The sequence below is a fragment of the Acomys minous genome, assembly GCF_964271855.1.
Source record: "Acomys minous genome assembly, chromosome: 4".
In the NCBI taxonomy this organism is placed as follows: Eukaryota; Metazoa; Chordata; class Mammalia; order Rodentia; family Muridae; genus Acomys; species Acomys minous.
In genome coordinates, this window is record NC_140486.1 from 47,564,989 (window position 1) to 47,583,292 (window position 18,304).

General features: G+C 48.8%; 1 protein-coding gene across 2 annotated transcripts; it reads right to left on the minus strand.

Moving 5' to 3' along the window:
• Nucleotides 1–826: 826 nt before the first annotated feature.
• On the minus strand, nt 827–15,262 carry DELE1 (DAP3 binding cell death enhancer 1). 2 transcript variants are annotated; one of them, XR_014778919.1, is made up of 14 exons: nt 15,105–15,262; nt 14,325–14,439; nt 14,123–14,240; nt 11,613–11,760; nt 10,371–10,529; nt 10,045–10,133; nt 9,843–9,939; nt 6,783–6,925; nt 5,488–5,646; nt 5,310–5,402; nt 3,387–3,546; nt 2,362–2,589; nt 1,245–1,681; nt 827–1,197 (listed from the first exon to the last, which is right to left on the minus strand). XR_014778919.1 is itself a non-coding variant. In XM_084780333.1 (13 exons), exons 1-12 carry the CDS (start codon nt 15,133–15,135, stop codon nt 2,363–2,365), a joined length of 1,539 nt encoding a protein of 512 aa, XP_084636459.1. In that variant the 5' UTR covers nt 15,136–15,262; the 3' UTR covers nt 827–1,681; nt 2,362. The 2 variants fall into 2 exon arrangements, 1 of the variants encoding a protein (XP_084636459.1); XM_084780333.1 differs by having other exon boundaries at nt 827–1,681.
• Nucleotides 15,263–18,304: the final 3,042 nt, after the last annotated feature.

Here is an 18,304-nt window from a genome sequence, read left to right on the forward strand (position 1 = left end):
TCCTCAGGGCACCCAGGAAGGCTCTGTTGCCTCCGTGACGAACCTTCATCTTACTTAGGGTTTCTGGGAACTGACTATTCTGATGTGTAAACCTATTAAAAAGGGGCCGACTAGGGCAACACTTCTCAACCTCATTCGACCACAGCAACCTTTCTTACTTATTTTTGCAACAGAGGTTAGTGTACTGCACAGCTTCACTGTTACATGGGACACTTCTCAACGGCCCCGGCTAAGGAGCATGCTCTGTGGAAGGCAGCATGTAAGGTGTCCAACGGAGGTGGGAGGTGAAGACGGTGTATAGGGCAAATGTGAGAAGGAAGCAGGGAACAGGGAAGACACTAGGGCTTCAGGGGAAGGAAGGTGCTGGCACACCGTCGCTAAGACCTCACAGAAGCTGAGAGAGGTAGGGGTGGGCAGCAGAAAATGTGCTACCAAAAAGAAAGAAAGAAAGAAAATGCGCTACCTTCCCAACCAAAGCCTCCTATCTTTGAACTGACCAGGCTGGCCAGGCAAGGAAATAGTTGTGGGGAGTGCAGGGAGTGGAGCTGGTCCTCAGTGCCTCCCACCCCCTACCCACAATCACATTTGTGCTATTGAACTTGGGCTAATTTCCAGAAGCTAGGGAACAGCTATTCACAAATTCAGTAATTGGAGTCATTAGCGTTGACTCAGAAGTAATTTTTTTTTTTTCGAAGTCTCTCTCTTGGAGAGCTTTTAAGACCCTTTAAATTGGTTAATGGAGAGTTTAGAGAGGAGGATGGAGCCTCAGCTTCCAGCTCCCCCTGCCCATCTCCCTGGCTCTCCCCAACACACGCAAAGGCAAGACTAAGAGACAATCCACCATCTGTTTTATTAAGCACTTGTATGGTCCTAGCTGACCTTTCCCAAAAAAAGGACTCATGGCCTCCACTCTCTGGCTCCAAGATTCCACATGGCTAATCTCTACTGATTCCCCACGTTTGCAGGGTGACAATAATTTCAAATAACACTGCAGTGTGCACTGGTAGACCAGAAGTCTGGGCTACACCTCTTCCTCTTTTTTTTTTTGATGGTGGTGGTGGTGGGTTCAAGGCACAGTTTCTCTGTAATAGCCTTGGCTACCCTGGAGCTAGCCTCAAACTCATAGAGATCTGCCTGATTCTGCCTCCTGAGTGTTGGGATCAAAGGGGTGTGCCACCATGGCCAGCTGCCTGGTGACTCTTTTTTTTTCCCCCCGAGACAGGGTTTCTCTGTGTAGCCTTAACTGTTGTGGACTCGAACTCACAGAGATCTACTTGCCTCTACCTCCCAAGTGCTAGGATTAAAGGCGTGCGCCACCACACCCGGCCGCCTGGTGACTCTTAAGGCCATGGAACTGCAGGCACCACTCTGGCTTCAGGAACCTAAGCAAGGAGTAAGGTCCTTTCTGCAGTAAAATGGCTGCACCTCAGTCCTTTAAGGCAGGGGGCACACGCTGCTGCCCTTGGTCTACAACTGAGGAAACAATGTTGGAAAAAACAGGTCACTGCTTCCAGGTGGCAGCGTCAGAGCCTGGGTCTTTACACACGTTCTTCTCTCTTCTTTATGGTGCTGAGGAGATGCTGATGGGTTCTGGGAAGGTGAGTAGCTAACTGGCCTCTTCTTTGGGATTCAAGTTGTGGTATCTTGGAGAACTCTCAGGCTCCATCATTAAGGTGGAGGTCTGAAAAAAAAAAACAAACCAGACAGACACATGTAAGCACTCAGGCTACCCCTCCCTCCCACATCAAAGATGAAAATGATCACGAGATCATTGGGATGGACAAGGTGACAATGTTGGCGCTACTCAGGATTCCCCAAGCTTCAACCACTCACGGGAACATCTCCACACTTCTGCCACCTTTTTGGGTCTGCTCTCCATTTGACATCTGTTGTATGTCACTTCCCTAATTTTTTTTTTTTAGGTGCAAAAAAACTTCAGGCCAACATGTTTATTATATTTGACATTATATATCACTAAATATATATATCACTAAAGCAAAGCATCTTAATTTCATGCCACAAAAATATTCCTGTAAAACACCAAGGACGTGCATACATCAAAGGTTGTTGGCAAACTATGGTATCTAAGGGTGAGGAAACTGAGGCACAGGTACAGAGGTTAGTTATTTGCTCAAAAATTAAAGGTGAAGGTGACAAGCAGGGGGTCTCTGGGTTCACTGAAGGAATATTTTTGCTGTGTTCAAGGCTCAAGTGGAAGAAAGGTCCTAAGTTAGCCATGCACTTGAAATAGGTGCCACCTGAGCACCAACCGGAACTGCTACCCTAAGAAGGGACACTAACACCCAGTCTTTGCCACCAACCTTCAGCTCATCCTCATTGACAGGGCAGCTTTAATCTCACCTTAGCCGAAACCCAGTCTCACAAGACTCCTTTCCAAGGACGGTATGGCCCTGCTGGAGGCACCACTGTTGGTTCCAAGATGGCCAGTTCTGCAGAGGAGGCCAAGGCTCCCAGTGCTTGAGGCATGAGGGAGGCCGGAGGCACCTGCCAACAGGGGGTTCAGGCTACAGAGGGAGGGGCTGGAGAAAGACTTCAATCCTGTAGTGGCCAGGTGGCTGGGCCCTGGGGCTACAAAAGAGATGACAGCAATGCTTACTCAAGCAGTTTTCAGTGCAGGGACTTTGTTAGTTTTTGGCAGGGTCTCTCTCTCTCTCTCTCTCTCTCTCTCTCTAGTCCTTTTGTCCTAGAACATTGTGTAGATTATACTGACCTTGAACTCAGAGATGCACCTTCCTTTGCCTCGATTAAACACGTGTCCCATCATGACTGTGGGACAGGGGCTTTTCAGAGGACCTGGCTCCCCTGGCCTTGTTAATGGAGCCAGCTCCTGTGACTCAAAAGTGAGTTGGGTTCTCAAAGCTCTAGAAAGGTAGCTCAGCCAGCCTCAAGACATTGGCTCTCCTAAAAAGCCATGACAACCACCATCATTTATTGGTTTATTGAATACTTACTGTGTGCTAGACTCTGCTATGCTTTTTTTTTTAAGGCAGTATCTTGCTATGTTACCAAGGCAACCTTGGAACAGATGCCCCAGCATCCCAAATTTTTAGCTTCTGGCATGTACCACCATGGCTACTTGTGCTAAGACCTTTATTTTCCTGAAACTTAGGGCTTACAACAAGCTAAGGAGTTAAGTTCTACTGTTGCTCTGATTGCTAGAGAAGAAACTACGGCTGAAAAGCATAGAGTCCCAGTTCAGTGTTAGCAGAGGCCAAAACACAAGTTTACTTCGCTCTGAAAGCTGGCCTTCTACCTACCACTAGGGCCAGGACTGACATGGCGACCTGGGACCACTGGGACCTGGGACTTTTTTTTTTAGCCCAGGGCACTAAGCTTAGACAGACTAAGGTCTTGACTTGCATTACCTGCTATCTCCACTCTAAAGAGGGTCCGAAGCCTTTCCTGGGCAGGTTTGCTCCCCATAGCTGCTGACTGCTGGTAGCACTTCACAGCCTCTCCCACATTCCTCTGTACACCGAGACCCTTCTCGTAGCAAATTCCCAAGTGGAATCTGCTCTGAGAGTCCTAAAGGAGAAGGCAGACAGACTGAAGAACCGGAATGCTCAGCAAGGAGTGAGGCGGAGCCAGGCAGGCATGCTGGGCCTTCATCCATGCGGCCTGCACATTCCAAGCTCCTCAACCATGAAACACTAGTGGCCCAGTGCATGCCTGAGGGGTCAGGCTCCTCTGCCCAGGGAGATTAGGCCCTGCCAGCGCAAGGGCTTCTCTTGCTGGGACTGAATGAAAAAGACCACAGAACAGTTTGTCCCTAGATGGAAAGGAAAGTGACAGAGCAGAAGGCCAGCCTGCAGGGAGGTTTCCCAAAGCCAGATCTGCCTCCCTCAGAGGCCCTGGCTCTCTCCCCACTGATGTGATGCCCCTCTTTGAGACAGAACAAGTAGGCATTAGAAGTCTGCCTTCCTGGCTTCCAACCTACGTGCCTCAGTTTCCTCACCTGTGTATGGAACAGGGGTAACAGGAGAAATACTTGCCCCAGCATCACACTACCCTCTGGCTACTCACACCACTGAGCTCTCTTCCCCTGCTAGAGAACTTTTAGCATATTTAATCCCCCAATTAAAAAAAAAAGCTCTATGGCCTCCCAACCATGGTCCACAAGTTTCTGCTGCATACTCTGTCCCCACGTATGCGATATGCAGGGTAAAGTCTATAATAAATATAGTAGATTTGGCGCTACAGGCCAGGGCAGAACATAGCAACAGGCATATGGAAGCCCTACCCCCGTAGCACTGCTCAGTAGAAGCTCTGAGTGACCTAGTTTCTGGAAAGTTCAAGAGTGGACACGCTGGGTGATATCCCTGTGTACACCCCTCCGTTTAGCATGCTAGCCTTGCCCTAGGAGGCCAGGAAGGTGTGTACCTGGCATCTGGACACCTGGCCCTTTCTTCCAGAGGAAAAGCAGTCAGTGTGATCACTGGCTGGCCCAGCCGCCCTCTTCTGTCAGGTATTACATACACTATGGGCAGCATAGAGTGGCTAAGGGTAAGGATTCTGATTCAATAATGCTATCAGCCTGCCGGTCAAAGAACACAGAGAGGCAGTAGTGGCCTATGCAGGGATATAACCCTGTGCACACTGCCTGCTCCAATCCAGGACTCCTGACCCTTCCAGGTACAAGTGAACACACATAACTGCTCCAAACCACTGGGGGAATCCGATGAACCACAGATCACTGTGGCATTTCACAGTGATGAAAAAGCTCTGAGATTGTCTACACCCAGAACAACTCCTGAGATCCAAGAAGTCACCCTCCTGGCATTCCTCATCAACATCCAGATTTCCGGTGGAACAAACTGGGCAATGCCACTTGAATGCCAACACCAGGTCAGATAACCGGTACCCCCTTTCTCCACGTATCTGACTTCCCCACCCCAGGGCTGGAGAGATGGCTCAGAGGTTAAGAGCACTGACTGCTCTTCCAAAGGTCCTGAGTTCAATTCCCAGCAACCACATGGTGGCTCACAACCATCCATAATGTGATCTGATGCCCTCTTCTGGTGTGCAAGTGTACATGCAGGCAGAGCACTGTATCCATAATAAATAAATCTTTAAAAAAAGATCAGCACCCCAGTGGCCTTGTCCAAGGTCGCAGAGTAGGGCAGTGGAAACCATGACATTATTGAATAGCACTATTGATAGCATTATTGAATCAGCCCAAGGCTCCTGGAAACCATATCGTTAAGGCCAGAGCTCAGAACCATTTCCCAAATCCCTTTTCTTCTCAGACTTGATCCCTAACATGCATGAACCAGAGATCTCATACTTACCCCATTGCTGGCTGCCAGCCAAAGGTATTTCACAGCCTTCTGCTCATCCAGGTGTGGCTCCTTGGTAAAAAGCACCCCAAGGAAAGCTTGGGCCTGTGGGGGAGGAAGGAAAAGGGCATCTTGGTCACTTTCAGGCCCCATGTACCTCACTTAGAATCGACCCCACCAGGGCACTCACCTCTGTTAAGCCAGCGTCTGCAGCCTGCTTCAGCATAGACACTGCCCTCTGCCGCTCAGGGTCTGACAAAGTGCCTGGACTCTGCAACAAGCACCGGGCATAGCGGTACTGAGCCAAGCTATGGCCCTGGATGGCAGCCAGGTGGTAAAAGAGGATCGCCTAGGGCAATGGGAGAAATAATCAGTATGCAGGAAACTTGCCTCTTTCTTTGAACGAAATTTTTAAAATCATTCAAATAAATACACAGTCATTGTAGGTTAGTCAGGTGAATGCTGGTAAGTCAAAATTTAAACAGAAACCCAAAATACAAATGTAAAATCCTAAGATATCCTGTCTCCTAAAAAGTATCAGTTTTTGATCTATTGTCTTTTTTGAGATGAAGTCTTGACATAGAGTTCCTGCAGCCTGTTACTACCTACAGAGCCCAGATTGGCCAGTGTGGAAATCCTCCTGCCTCAGCCTCCAGAGTGATGAAATTATAAGTGTGTGTTACAATTCTCAATTAAGGTCATTCTTTGTATAAATTTACACATGTATGTTTGTGTATGACTATATTGTGTGTGTGTGTGTGTATAGCTGATTTTATTGTGTCCATGGGTGTTTTGCCTGCATGTATGTGTGTGCACCACGTTTGTACAGTGCCTATGGAAGCCAAAGAGGATGTCAGATCTCCTAGAACCAGAGTAACAGATGGTTGTGAGCCACATTGTTGGTGCTGGGAATCAAACCTGAGTCTTCTGAAAGAGCAGCTAGTCCTCAACCCCTGAGCCATCTCTCTAGCCGTATACGTTTAAGTATGAATATACACGCATACAGTGAAAGACAAAACGGTACACTATGAATGTCTTTCCCTATTGATACAGACCTGATATATCATTATTAAGGTCCCAAAGACATATAAGAACAGTAAGTTGCATACCTATTTTTCTATCTTAAAATTAATTTCTTTATCAAGGCACAATCTAGGCTCTGAGAATACAGGTGAAAAGAAAGGCAAAATGTCTGCCTTCCCTGAGTACTTTTCTTTTTGAGACAGGCTTTCTCTGTGTAGCCTTGGCTGTCCTGGACTCACTTTGTAGACCAGGCTGGCCTTGAAGTCAGAGATCCACCTGCCTCTGCCTCCTGAGTGCTGGGATTACAGGCGTGTGCAGCCGTGCCTGGCTCTGAGTGCATTGCTGTCAGTTAGGAATGTCTTGCTTTGGAATCACAGCTGGGCTCCAACAGAGTCAGGGAGGGGAGCAGACTATTGACTTCTTCTGCTTTTTGAGCTCACTGGGTCTGGGGAGGAACTGTACCTTGCTGAGGTCCCTGGGGGTGCCTCTGCCATGCTCCAGACACAAGCCCACATTGTACTGTGCTTTGCTGTACCCACGGTCTGCCGCTTTCTGGAAGTAGGAGAAGGCTGCCGTGTAGTCCCCCGTCTTTACGTTCTCTGTCCCTGTAGGCGAGCATGGAGTACACAGTTCCTACTGTGACCTTCTACAGCCTCAACCAGACCCTCATGGCTGCTCATCTCCTCCCAGAATCCCTCTTTCTTCAAGTGTGCAGCATTTACTTTTCCAGCAGGGCTCACTGCTGCCAGAGAAATGGTGATGGGGCTGGAGGGCTCTGTGCCAGAGATGGGGTGGCTCTGCTGATCTGGCCAACAGTTCCGGCTGCCCTTTGGGAACAACCCCTCCTCTGGGCTGTACAATCAATATGCCTGTGCACCCACCAATGAGACTTTGTCAGGAGTGTGACTCTTAATCAGGCCGAGAAGCTTGTCATAGAGAGGAAAGAACCCTTAAGTATATTCTGATGGCACCGACCTTGAAACACTATCAGCACTGGCCCCTGGGTCTCTGGACTTTCCTTGATTCATAACCCCCTGAAGCTCAGCGGGTCAAGAGATCCCAGAGATCTTGGGCTTATGTAAGCCAAAGAGGGTTTCCACAGAGCACTTGAATCCCACAGGTGATCCTGCTCAGCTTGTCTTATACAGAAGCTGGCCCAACACCTGCCTGACATGCTAACTCCAAAGCCCTTTTCAGGAGGCAGGTGGCTTTGCCCAGGTGTTAAGGAAAAAGGAAGGACTCAACTTTGCCAGTTTTCATCTTTGCTCCAACTGTCTCCTGCCTGAGACGCTGTGTTCTGTGTCTATCACAGGCCTCCCGTCACTTCTCCTCTAGAACCTCAGACCACACTCGGGGTTTAAACTCGTTTTTAGCACTTTCCTAATATACCAAACCTTTGTCTATGGACGCAGCTGTTACAAAAGAATAAAGCCCTGTCTCTTCAATTATACTGTAAAATCCTCGAGGCAGGCAGAACAAGAACGGAGAAGTAATTTTGCACGGGATGGAAATTCTACATAAATGCAAAATATGATTATAGCTTGTGCTGCCTTTGTGTTCCGCCACAGGGCTCAGCACTTGCTGAATAAATGAATATATGAATGGAGGAATGGGCAAGGGGGTTCTGAGAAGAACCTGCCCCTCAAAAAATCTCAAAAAGCCAACCAGGAAAAAGCTGCATTCCACTCGGCAAGCACTTACTTCCCTGCCTCCTGAAACGTCACTGTCCACAGAGCAGAGTCCTTCCTCTGTCCTTGGGAAGGAGACAGGAGACACGAGGGTGAGGGGCAGCGCTGCTCAGCAGGAGGAACCCCAATCCCTCTGCTCCTCTGCCCTCTGCTTCCTCTAGTCACGGCTAAGCCCACACTACATCTTGCTTAGTTCTCTGTAAGTCTTCCTGCCTGGTCTCCTGTTTCTTTTCTGGCCCAGCTCCATCCACGCTGGTCTGTAAACAGCCACACTGATCTTTGGAAGTCAGTCAGACCACGTGACCACTCTTCTTCCTCCTCCTCCACAGTGTCTTCCTGTCTCACAAAATCCCTCCTCTCTTCCTGGGCTCAGAAAACCTTACTGGACCTGGCTTCTGCGTGCTTCTGACTTCATCCTCCCATCCTTCCTGTGATGGCTGAGTTCCAGCCACACTTACCTCTCCTTTGTCCCTTAACAAGTAAAACTCAATGCTGCCTCATGGCTTTTGCTCTCACTTCTCCTTCTAGTGGAAAGCTTTCTCCAGACGGGAACCAGAGTGGCTTGCTTTGGTCAGCCAGGCTTAGCTCAAGGCTCTCCCTTTCAGCATATTTCTACATGAAAAGTTGTTCCTTGCCTAAGTTACTAAAACATCCTCTTGTTCAATTACTTCATAACATTTATCATCTGAAATTCTTTTTATTTGCCAGCTTAATGTTTCTCTTTTCTGAACCAGGACCTCTTTATGTAGCCTTGGCTATCCTGAAACACAATATATAGACCAGGCTGGCCTCAAACTCAAAAGAATTGCTTGCTGCTGCCCGCAGAGTGCTGGGACTGAGGTTGTTCGCCACTCTACCATTCCAGCTTACTGTTTACCATCCTTTAATTCACACATGGACACTATGAGAGTAGAGAAGCACCGTTATCTCCAGAACACAGAGCAGGGGCTAGCACACAGTGAACAAATGTACAGTAAACATATATGCCTGAGTGACCACCGGCCTCTCAACAGGTGCTGCTGGGAACTCGGGGTTTCACCTTAGGTGGCTTGAGACATGAGCCAGGTCACCACAGAACCAGGACAAATAGCAGAGTCATGTGGAGTTCCTAGATTTAACAAGGATTCCTACCTATTATGCATCTGGGGCCTGCTGCAAACTGCAGGAGCCTGCTCTCTGCTAAGTGTGGCAGAATGCTGGGTGTCCTCTAAAATAATTTTCTACTGCCTACACAGGACAGAATTTTCAAGGACGCACATAGCCATTCAACTGAAGACACTTCTCAGCCTCCTCTATAACAGATGGCTTATAAGCTTACCTTGTGGCTTATGTACCTCCATGAAGGGCAACTTCAAGGTCATGCCCTTAAAGGAAAGGAGTGGTCCTCTAGTTTACTGGCTCCTTCCTCCCAGCTGTCAAGAATATACACAGGAGGGCAGGAGCTGGAATGACTAATACAGAACTCAAGATGGGAGCTAGTTTTAAGACTGGCTGAACAAGCCATGTGGTGGTGGTACATGCTTTTAACCTCAGCACTCAGGAGGCAGAGGCAGGTGGATCTCTGAGTTCTAGGCCAGCTTTGTCTACAGAGTGGAGTCCCAGGGTTACACAGAGAAAACTCTGTCTCAAAAAAAAAAAAAAAAAAGATTGGCGAACATATATGAGTAAGGATGGGTCCCTGGCCCCACTGAACCACCATGCCACATCTGGTCTACCTACCAGAAAGAAGATAAACCTCTCTTGTTTAAACCATTCTCTACTCTGACTGTATTCCACCCACCCAACGCCCTCTCCACCTCCTCATCCTCCTGCCTTGAGGCAGGGAACCAGATACCCAGGAAGTTGAAAGCGATGGCAACGCTGAGCTGAAAGAGTTGCTGGATGGACATCACAGCCTCCTCTAGGGGAAGAGCCTTGGGCTTGTCTTGTTCCTGGAGTGGAGAAGAACCAGAAAGCAGCTTCAAGATGCGGTTTACTTCGGTTTCCACCCGCCCCGAGAGTGGAGTGGCATCCAGGGTACCAAACCTGGACCGTACATCTTTTTCTCCAGGGGGGCAGGCCTCAGCCGCCTTTGCCTGGGATGTGAAGTCCCCGCTGGCATGCAGGAAGCCAAAGTCACTGGGCTCTGTAAGGGAAAGGCCGACACCCGGGTGGTCAGGGGGAGAAGGGTACGACTTCTCCCTTCTTTTCTCTCCCAGTCTGCCCTGTCTGTGTCTAGTAACTCTCAGCCACCCCAGAAAGCAAGAGGCCTCACAGGAATGACAATTGGTTACCTGGGCACACAGGTAACCCCCTCCCCCTTCTGTGGGTGACAGGTCCATCCTGCCCCTCCCCGCTCTGTAGGTTTTAGATGAGGTCGAACCTTCCTCAGGTAGGTTCAGAAGGCCAGCTGTGAGGGAGCTGTCTGCAGGAACACACTGGGGCCGAGCTGAGGCTTCTTCCTGGCCCAGCCTTGGTTCCCTGAGGCCGATGTTCCTGGGAGCTGGGCAGTCAGGCCTTGGAAGAACGTGCCTCCGAAGCGCTAGAGAGAGGCAGCAAGGACAGGTGAGAAAGGGATCAGTTTTTTTTTTTTGGTGGGGGGGCCAGGTTGGGGTGAAGGGCTTGCCAGTCAGTCCTCTCTGAGATCTGGGAGGCCAGAGGAAAAATCGTGAACCTTCTGAGACACCTTCCTCCCACTCTTCCTCTCCTGTGACTGGCCTTCCTCTACATGGATCCATACTTTGGCTGACCTCCCATACTGAGCACAGATCACTTGAATTCTTGCAGTGGTAGGGAGTGCCTGCCTCATTCACCATTATAGCCTAGCATCCAGCTTTCTGCTTAACGCCAACGCTGATAATCTGTTCTCATAGGATAAGAATTAATATTCCAACCAATAGTGACCAAATGCATACTATGTGCTAAGACCTTGACACAAAATAACCTCATTTGGTGGTAACATTTATTATTACTCCATTTTCTGGATGAAGAACCTGAGGCAAAGAGATATTAAAAACTGATTTCTTCAGATACACAAGAATAGTTAGTAAGTAGTTATTGTAGGATTAGAACTCCCCCCCAGACAGAGTTTCTCTGTGTAGATCTAGCTATCCTGGACTAGCTTTGTAGACCAGGCTGGCCTTGAATTTACAGACATCTGCCTGTCTCTGCGTCCCAAGTGCTGGGATTAAAGGTGTGCCACCATGCCTGGCTGGGATTAGAATTTTAACACTCTGACTCCAGGACTGCCTCAATCATGAGGCTATACGCTTTCTGCACACAAACCAAAATACACACTCAATAGATTCAGTTGCTGATGAGTGATTGCAGGGCTGAACCCAATCAGTAGAGGATTGGGCAGGAAACCACACCCACGGTCTACAGTAGCCTAGGCCATGGGGCTTCCTCTCTGGGAGGTGATAGAAGGACACTGAGGAGCACTGAGGGACAGGCATGACCACACCCAGTGAGGACAGCCCTTCCCCACACTCCTCTTCCTCTGACTTCTGATAGGAAAGGCAAGGAGCTGCTGATGGCTCTTTTCCTGAGGTGTGGCCAGAGACACTTCCTGGCCCAGAGAAACTCCCCGCCTGCCCCAGGTGCCCCTTGAGGGTCGAGAACTCACAGGAGTATGGGTGCCACCAGGAAGAGGGGAGGAAGCGGTTCAGGGCACTGTGCCAAGAGCAGCGTTCAGCTGGCTGAGGTCCTCCTACCAGGGGTGCGTGGAAGTGGATCTGCCTGGCCAGGTGCAAGCCCAGCACGGCCAGAGTGCCCTGGGAAGGAAAGTAGTACATCAGGAACACAGCCCCCACCAGTCAATCACCATCTGCTCGGTAGCCTTTCCTGACTAACTGGGGCGGCTCCACACCATGTACTTTCACAGTACTTGAGCCTGGCCTTTGGTGTTCTGCAGTCCTTTTCAATTATTCACTTAGGGTTTGTCACTTCTGTTTAGTTTGTAAGCATGACAGAGGCAGGGCCCATGGCCCGTGCACATTTTGGTATCCCTGGAGCCCAGGGTAGTGCTACATGAGAGTAGGTACCTGGGGGGGCTAATGCATGCTGAATGCATGTGCTAGCAAGTGAGAGAATAAAAGGATCTAGGCGGGCCATAAAGATGCTGTGGCAAACTGGAGCTTAGCCTAAAAATATAGGGACAAGTCTGAGTCCCCAACCAAGGCACAAGAGCACACATGTACAAGTGGGAGTTAGAGAAGGTGACACAGAACAGCTGAGCTATCTCCTATCCCAGGCGCTGCTTGCTCATCCCTATCTTCCTATGCTGTGCTGGAGACACCCCAATACTTCTTTGTTGCAACAGGAACTATGTGCTATAGCAAGTAAGTCAGACAGCATCTGTGCCCTCATGACATTTGTGTCTTTTGTTGAAAAAGACAAAACCCAAACACACTGAGAAACAAATACAATAACCTAACAATTATGCTAAACACCAAGAAGAAAAAGAACCAGAGGCTACATAGAGCCTGGAGGGAAGAGCACTAAAAAGCTTCCCCTCCAGGCAGGCGGTACTGACCTAGGGCTCAGATATCTGATAAAATGGAAAAGTACTCCCTTCTGTATGGTATACTCTGCCTCCAGTCCACAGAGACCCAGAGAGCCACAGAGATAGTCCATGTTCAGCTCTGCTGATGACACCAAATTACACGTTAAAGGAGAGTGGGGGACAGGGGCTCAATGGTTAAGAGCACTGGTTGCTCTTCCAGAGGACCCGGGTTCAATTCCCAGGATCCACATGGCAACACGCAACTATTTACAACTCTAGTTCCAGGGAATCTGACTCCCTCACACAGATATAAATGAAGACAAAACACCAATGCACATAAGATAAAAAAAATACTTTAAAATATAAAATAAAAAGGTGAGACTCAGAGGGGTCAAGTCACTTGCCCAAAGTAGAGAGCATCAAGTACCAGGATGGGATGTAGCATTCAGAATACCTTATTGCTACAGTCTCCATATGGAATACTGCTTGTGGGGTCAAGATTCTACCCCACGATACCTAGTGTGTGTTTTCTGAGACAGGGTCTCTCTGTGTAGCCTTGGCCATCCTGGAACTCACTCTCTAGACCAGGCTGGCCTGGAATTCAGAGATGTACCTGCCTCTGCCTCCAGAGTGCTGGGACTAAATGTGTGCACCACCACCACCACCCCCTGGCATGAAAACTAATGTTTGTGATGAAGTCCCAACCTTAGAGATCTAGTTCAACAAATAATTTACTGAGTGGCTCTTATGCAGTAGGCTCTGGATTAGGTGATTCTATAAGATATACTAGGTGAGGCAGCCACACAGTAGTACAGCTTGAATATCAGGCCAATAAAATCTGGTTCTTCAACCTAAGAGCCATGTAACTAGAGCCGGGCGCGGTGGCACACGCTTTTAATCCCAGCACTCAGGGAAGCAGAGCCAGGTGACTGATGTGAGTTCAAGGCTAACTTGGTCTGCAGATTGAGTCCAGGGCAGCCAAGGCAACAGAGAGAAACCCTGTCTTAGAAACAAACGAACAAACAAACAAACAAACAAACACAAAAAGAGCAACGTGACTTCAATTCCAAAGTCTGAGTGTCCTTGTATAGGAGATGAAGGTTCAATTTCCCTTATAAAATTTTTGTAAATATTAAGCAAGATAATGCGTGTTTAACAGTTCATGTTGGTAAGTCATGTTATCTATCAGAAAGTCATTATCATTTACACTAAGCTCCATGAAGGCAAGAATTTTTCTTTCTTTCCTTCTTTTTCAGAGACAGGGTTTCTCTATGTAGCCTTGGCTGTCCTGGACTAGCTTTGTAGACCAGGCTGGCCTTGAACTCATAGCAGTCCTCCTGAAGGGCACGTGCCACTGCAAGCGCCCAGCTCAGAATTCTCTCTTTCTTGTTTTCTGTTGTGTCCCTAGTGCTTAGCTGAGAAGTGTTAAATAAATGTCTACCAAATGGAGAAGACTAAATGCACTGCAGAGGCTGAAGACATAGCAATGTTTCCGGGAGTACGCTCAGGGTCACAGGCCTTGCATGCGGATACCATCTTGCCCTTGTTTCTGGAGTGGGGTGGGGTACTCTCCCTTGCAAGATCATTCTTGCCTACGCTGAAGGTACAGGGCAGGGCTGGGGAAGCCTTACCCATGAGATGGCATCCCGTAGAGTGTTCGGGGAGACATGAGCAGACACCCAGTGGAAGGCATCTTTCCAGCCATGGTACTTTGGGTCCCTGTCCCTCTTTGGACCATGAGAGCCTGACCTAGATAGTACAATTAGAAATCTATTAAGTTCTGTACAAAATGGGAGCAGAAGGGCCACGTGTGACACAATATAAGTCTCTCACCTTTCAAGGCTGGGCCTGGGGAGCAGCAGGGTAGTAGAGGTCGACTGAGGCCCATCTGAACTAGTGGGCCTTGGTGTTACCCCTTGGAAGCCAGGTCCTAGCAGGCGGGGAAGGGCTGTGGAAGCAAGTGTCAGTCACTCAAACAGGGATGGATGGAAGAAGGATGGCCTCCACATCCTTCCTTCCAGTCCGTGAGGGAGCCCTCCCCCAGAAGGCCAGGAATCACTGACTCTGTGCAGTGTTTGCTGGAGACAGAACCCAGGACCTCCCAACATTTTAGGCAAGTCCTCTACCACTGAGCCTGGCCCCCTAGCCCTTGCAGTAGTTCTTAAACCAGGTTACAGACAGAAATCTTTAGCTTACTAGGGAACCCGGGATAACACCACCCCTGAACTAATAAAGCAAGACCCCTAAGGATGAAGCATGTTTATTTTGAAAAGGTTCTCGCGGAGTTCTGACGCAAGTGGTAACTTCTGTTCTAGAACCCAAACTTCTACAGGGGCAGTGTCACTAGACTAGACACGTGTCTCTAAACTCCCATCTTTCCATTGGCTTTCTCTCATTGACTCCTCCCCTTCTAGAGCTCCACCCACCTCACCATCCTACCACGTCTCAATTCCAACGGCTCCGAGCGCCTGAAATGGAGCCTCGCCTCCAATGTCCCGCCTTTCCCGGGTCTAACCCCACCCACTGCCGCTATGGTGGCCTTCCCGCCGATCGCTGGTCACTGCAGTTCCGAGTCAATCGCCTGCTGGAACTCGACCTGCTGACGACCCCTACCTCGCCCCAGGAGCCCCGTCAGGCGCCACATGTCGTGCCAGAACCATAGAGAGCTCGCAGCCGAGAGACCGAGGCCACGGGACAGGGACCAGGGTGGACGCTGCGCAGTCCCCAGCGGCCGAGTCCTCAGCCAGCCAATCAGCAAGGAGCCCTGCCGGAAGGATGGCGCTGTGGGGAGGAAGTAACGGATGGGGCGGGCTTGGCGCCGGCGAGGTGAGAGCTACAAGGACGTAATGCCTATCCAGGGCCGAGTTGTCGTCCTCTGTCGTCGCCATTGCAGGAGCCGTGAGGGTACGCGCATCCCGGATGGTGGCCAATTGGTGGAACGAAGTACCCAGGGCCGGTTTTGCCCCCCTGGTTCTAGATTTGGTCCGGTTTTGTCTCTTTACCGTTAGGCTGTCCACTTTCTGAGACAGGAATGAAAGACAGGAAATCTTCGCCAGCGGTCCGGCAAGAATTCCAGCACAGTTAACAGTTGTTTAAGGCTTTTTTCCCCCTCCCTTGTCAGCCATAAACTATTATTTCTCTAGGATTTCACCAGAACCCCAGTTTACAAGCAAAGAGCATATACTGAACCCTATGCAACCCTAGTGGCACCTAGTTTTACTCTTAGATTGTAATTCCATCTAACGAACCACCCTATAAATTCACTTAGCAGAAGAGAGAGAAGTGGAGTGTCCTTTTGTTTTGTTTTGTTTTGTTTTGTTTTGTTTTGTTTTGTTTTTCAAGAAGGTTTCTCTGTGTAGCCTTCACTGTCCAGGGCTGGCTTTGTAGAAGACCACGTTGGCCTCGAACTCACAGAGATCTAACTGCCTCTGCCTCCCAAGTGCTGGGATTAAAGGTGTGCGCCACCATGCCCAGCAAGTGGAGTGTTCTTAACAACCACACCATTTTTGAGTTGTAACTTAACCACCAAAGAGGTGTATGGCTACTCTCCCTTCAGGAGTCCATATTTACACGTTGGTATTGCCTTTGTTTCCCTGTGTGCCTTCTAAGCCTTAATGCCTATGTTAAAGTTATTCTTGTTTGGTTTTTTTTTTTTGTTTTGTTTTTTTATATTGAGACCGTTTCTCTTGTCCTGACTGTCCTGGCCTTGCTTTGTAGACCAGGCTGGCCTCGAACTCACACAGGTCCCCCTACGTCTGCCTCCTGAGTGCTGGAATTAAAGGCGTGCGCCACCATGTCCGGCCTAAAGTTATTCTTAATAAAATCTCCAGTTCTTCGTCACCATGGCTAGTCCTGTAATTCCTTTTGTCCTCTAAGCCAAGAATCCTGATTTGGGCTGACACAAAGTCACTAAAAAGTTAGGAGAACTTGGGGGCAGGGGAGGGGGCAGAGTTAGGAGACCCCAGGCTGCTAGTGGTAGCTATGTAGTAGCACTATTTCCCTGTCCCCTCGCTGCTGACATTCTGTGGTCTGGACCTCTGGTCATAAGATAGGGTCAGCTGGAGCAATCTCGACTATTTGTTCTTAATCTGTCAGGCTGAGGTGTTTGATTGGCTACTCCTTTCAAAATACCTGAGGAAGGCTGGAGAGATGGCTCAGAGGTTAAGAGCACTGCCTGCTCTTCCAAAGGTCTTGAGTTCAATTCCCAGCAACCATATGGTGGCTCACAACCATCTATAATGAGATCTGGTCCCCTCTTCTGGCATGCAGGTTTAAATTCAGGCAAAAAAAAAAAAAAATCCGTATAAACAATAAATAAATCTTTAAAAAAAAAAAAACCTGAGGAGTCACAGGCCCTGTTCTGTCTGAGCCTTCCAGTTCAGTTGCAGCCAATGTTGGTATTTGTAAACTGGCCCCACTTTGACCACTCTGGAGTCCTGTGAAAAGAATGTTAGGTGTGGCGACTTCCTCGCTCCTTCTTTCCCTGGAATACATGACTTTTAGGTGGGTGGAAGTGTCTGGGATAAAACAGTACTGGGTGTACCTACTCTTAGACCCAGGCATGTGGTGTGAAAGTTGTGTTTGTCTGCTGAACAATCTCGAGCCATATGCCAGCCACCAATCTAGGATCTGAGAAGACAGATTGATGAAAAGCATTTGTGGCCTCCCAAAATACATGGCTCCCGTACATTAAGAGTAGACTGAAGTAGGGTATGGTGACATGAGACTTTAGAAGTGGAGACAGGAAGATCAATAGTAGTTCAAGGTCATTCCTGAGCTACATAGTTCTAAGGCTAGCCTGCGCTATTTGAGATCCTATCTAAAAACAAAAACAAACAAACAAACAAAGGAGTTCTTAGAATCTGACACTGGTGGGGAGGATAAAATAGGAGGACCACAAATTCAAGACATAATGAATCCAGGCCATTCTGAGTCATATAGTGAGATCCTGTCGCAGAGTCTGTAGGGCTGAAGTTACAGACCTATCCCGGACAAGGCCAAGTTCAGTCTCTTCTCTAGCACTGACAAAAAGCAAATGGGCTCTAGTCCCACAAATACTGCTTTGAATACCAGCTTTCTGGTTTCCTAGCTTTGTTATTGCTGCAGCGTTCTTAAGCCCACTAAGCCTGTTATCTGTAAAATAGCGGAAAAAATACCTTACACAATTGTGAGAGTCAAAACAACATAAATGTTTATATAGGTCCTGGGACATAGAAAGTGCCCAAGAGATATAAATTAGTGTTAACTATACTAGTGGAGGGCGGTGAGCAGGGGACTTTATTTGTCTGTTTGTTTTTGTTTTTCTGACACAGAGTTTCTCTGTGTAGCCTTGGCTGTCCTAGACTCGCTTTGCAGATCAGGTGGCCTCGAACTGACAAAGTGATCCACCTGCCTCTGCCTCTGCCTCTGCCTCCCAAGTGCTGGGATTACAGGTGTGCGCCACCATGCCCAGCTGAGCAGGGGACTTTAAACAGAAGTATGAGCAGCAAGCTGGGGGGTTAGCTGGATGGATTCAGACAGGTTTGCTTTCGAGTTGGTCCTTCAAACACAGGGTGTTTATCAGGAGAAAACCACATGAAACTCCAGGAGCCTGAGTGTGGGGAACTACTCGGAAGTGTTCTTGCTTGGGGAGTTGGGGCAGCCACCTTTGGTAGTCCTCGTGCTGCCTGAAAGAAAACTACAAGTGCTGGCTTGGCTCTTCCTCCTGGGACTTCTGGGCTCTTCTTCCTCTCAGCCTGTCTTCAGTTGGCCTTCCTCCTCAAGGCTCAGGCGGATCGCCGCTCTGCAGTGACGACTCTCCAGCGCTCACCACT

Coding starts and splice junctions, on each gene's coding strand:
- DELE1 (XM_084780333.1), bottom strand. CDS start 15,135: ATGTGGCGCCTGACGGGGCTCCTGGGGCGAG. Junction 10,530..11,612: donor CTGGTGGCACCCATACTCCT/GTGAGTTCTCGA, acceptor GCCTCTCTCTAG/CGCTTCGGAGGCACGTTCTT. Junction 10,134..10,370: donor TCTGAACCTACCTGAGGAAG/GTTCGACCTCAT, acceptor TTTCCCTTACAG/AGCCCAGTGACTTTGGCTTC.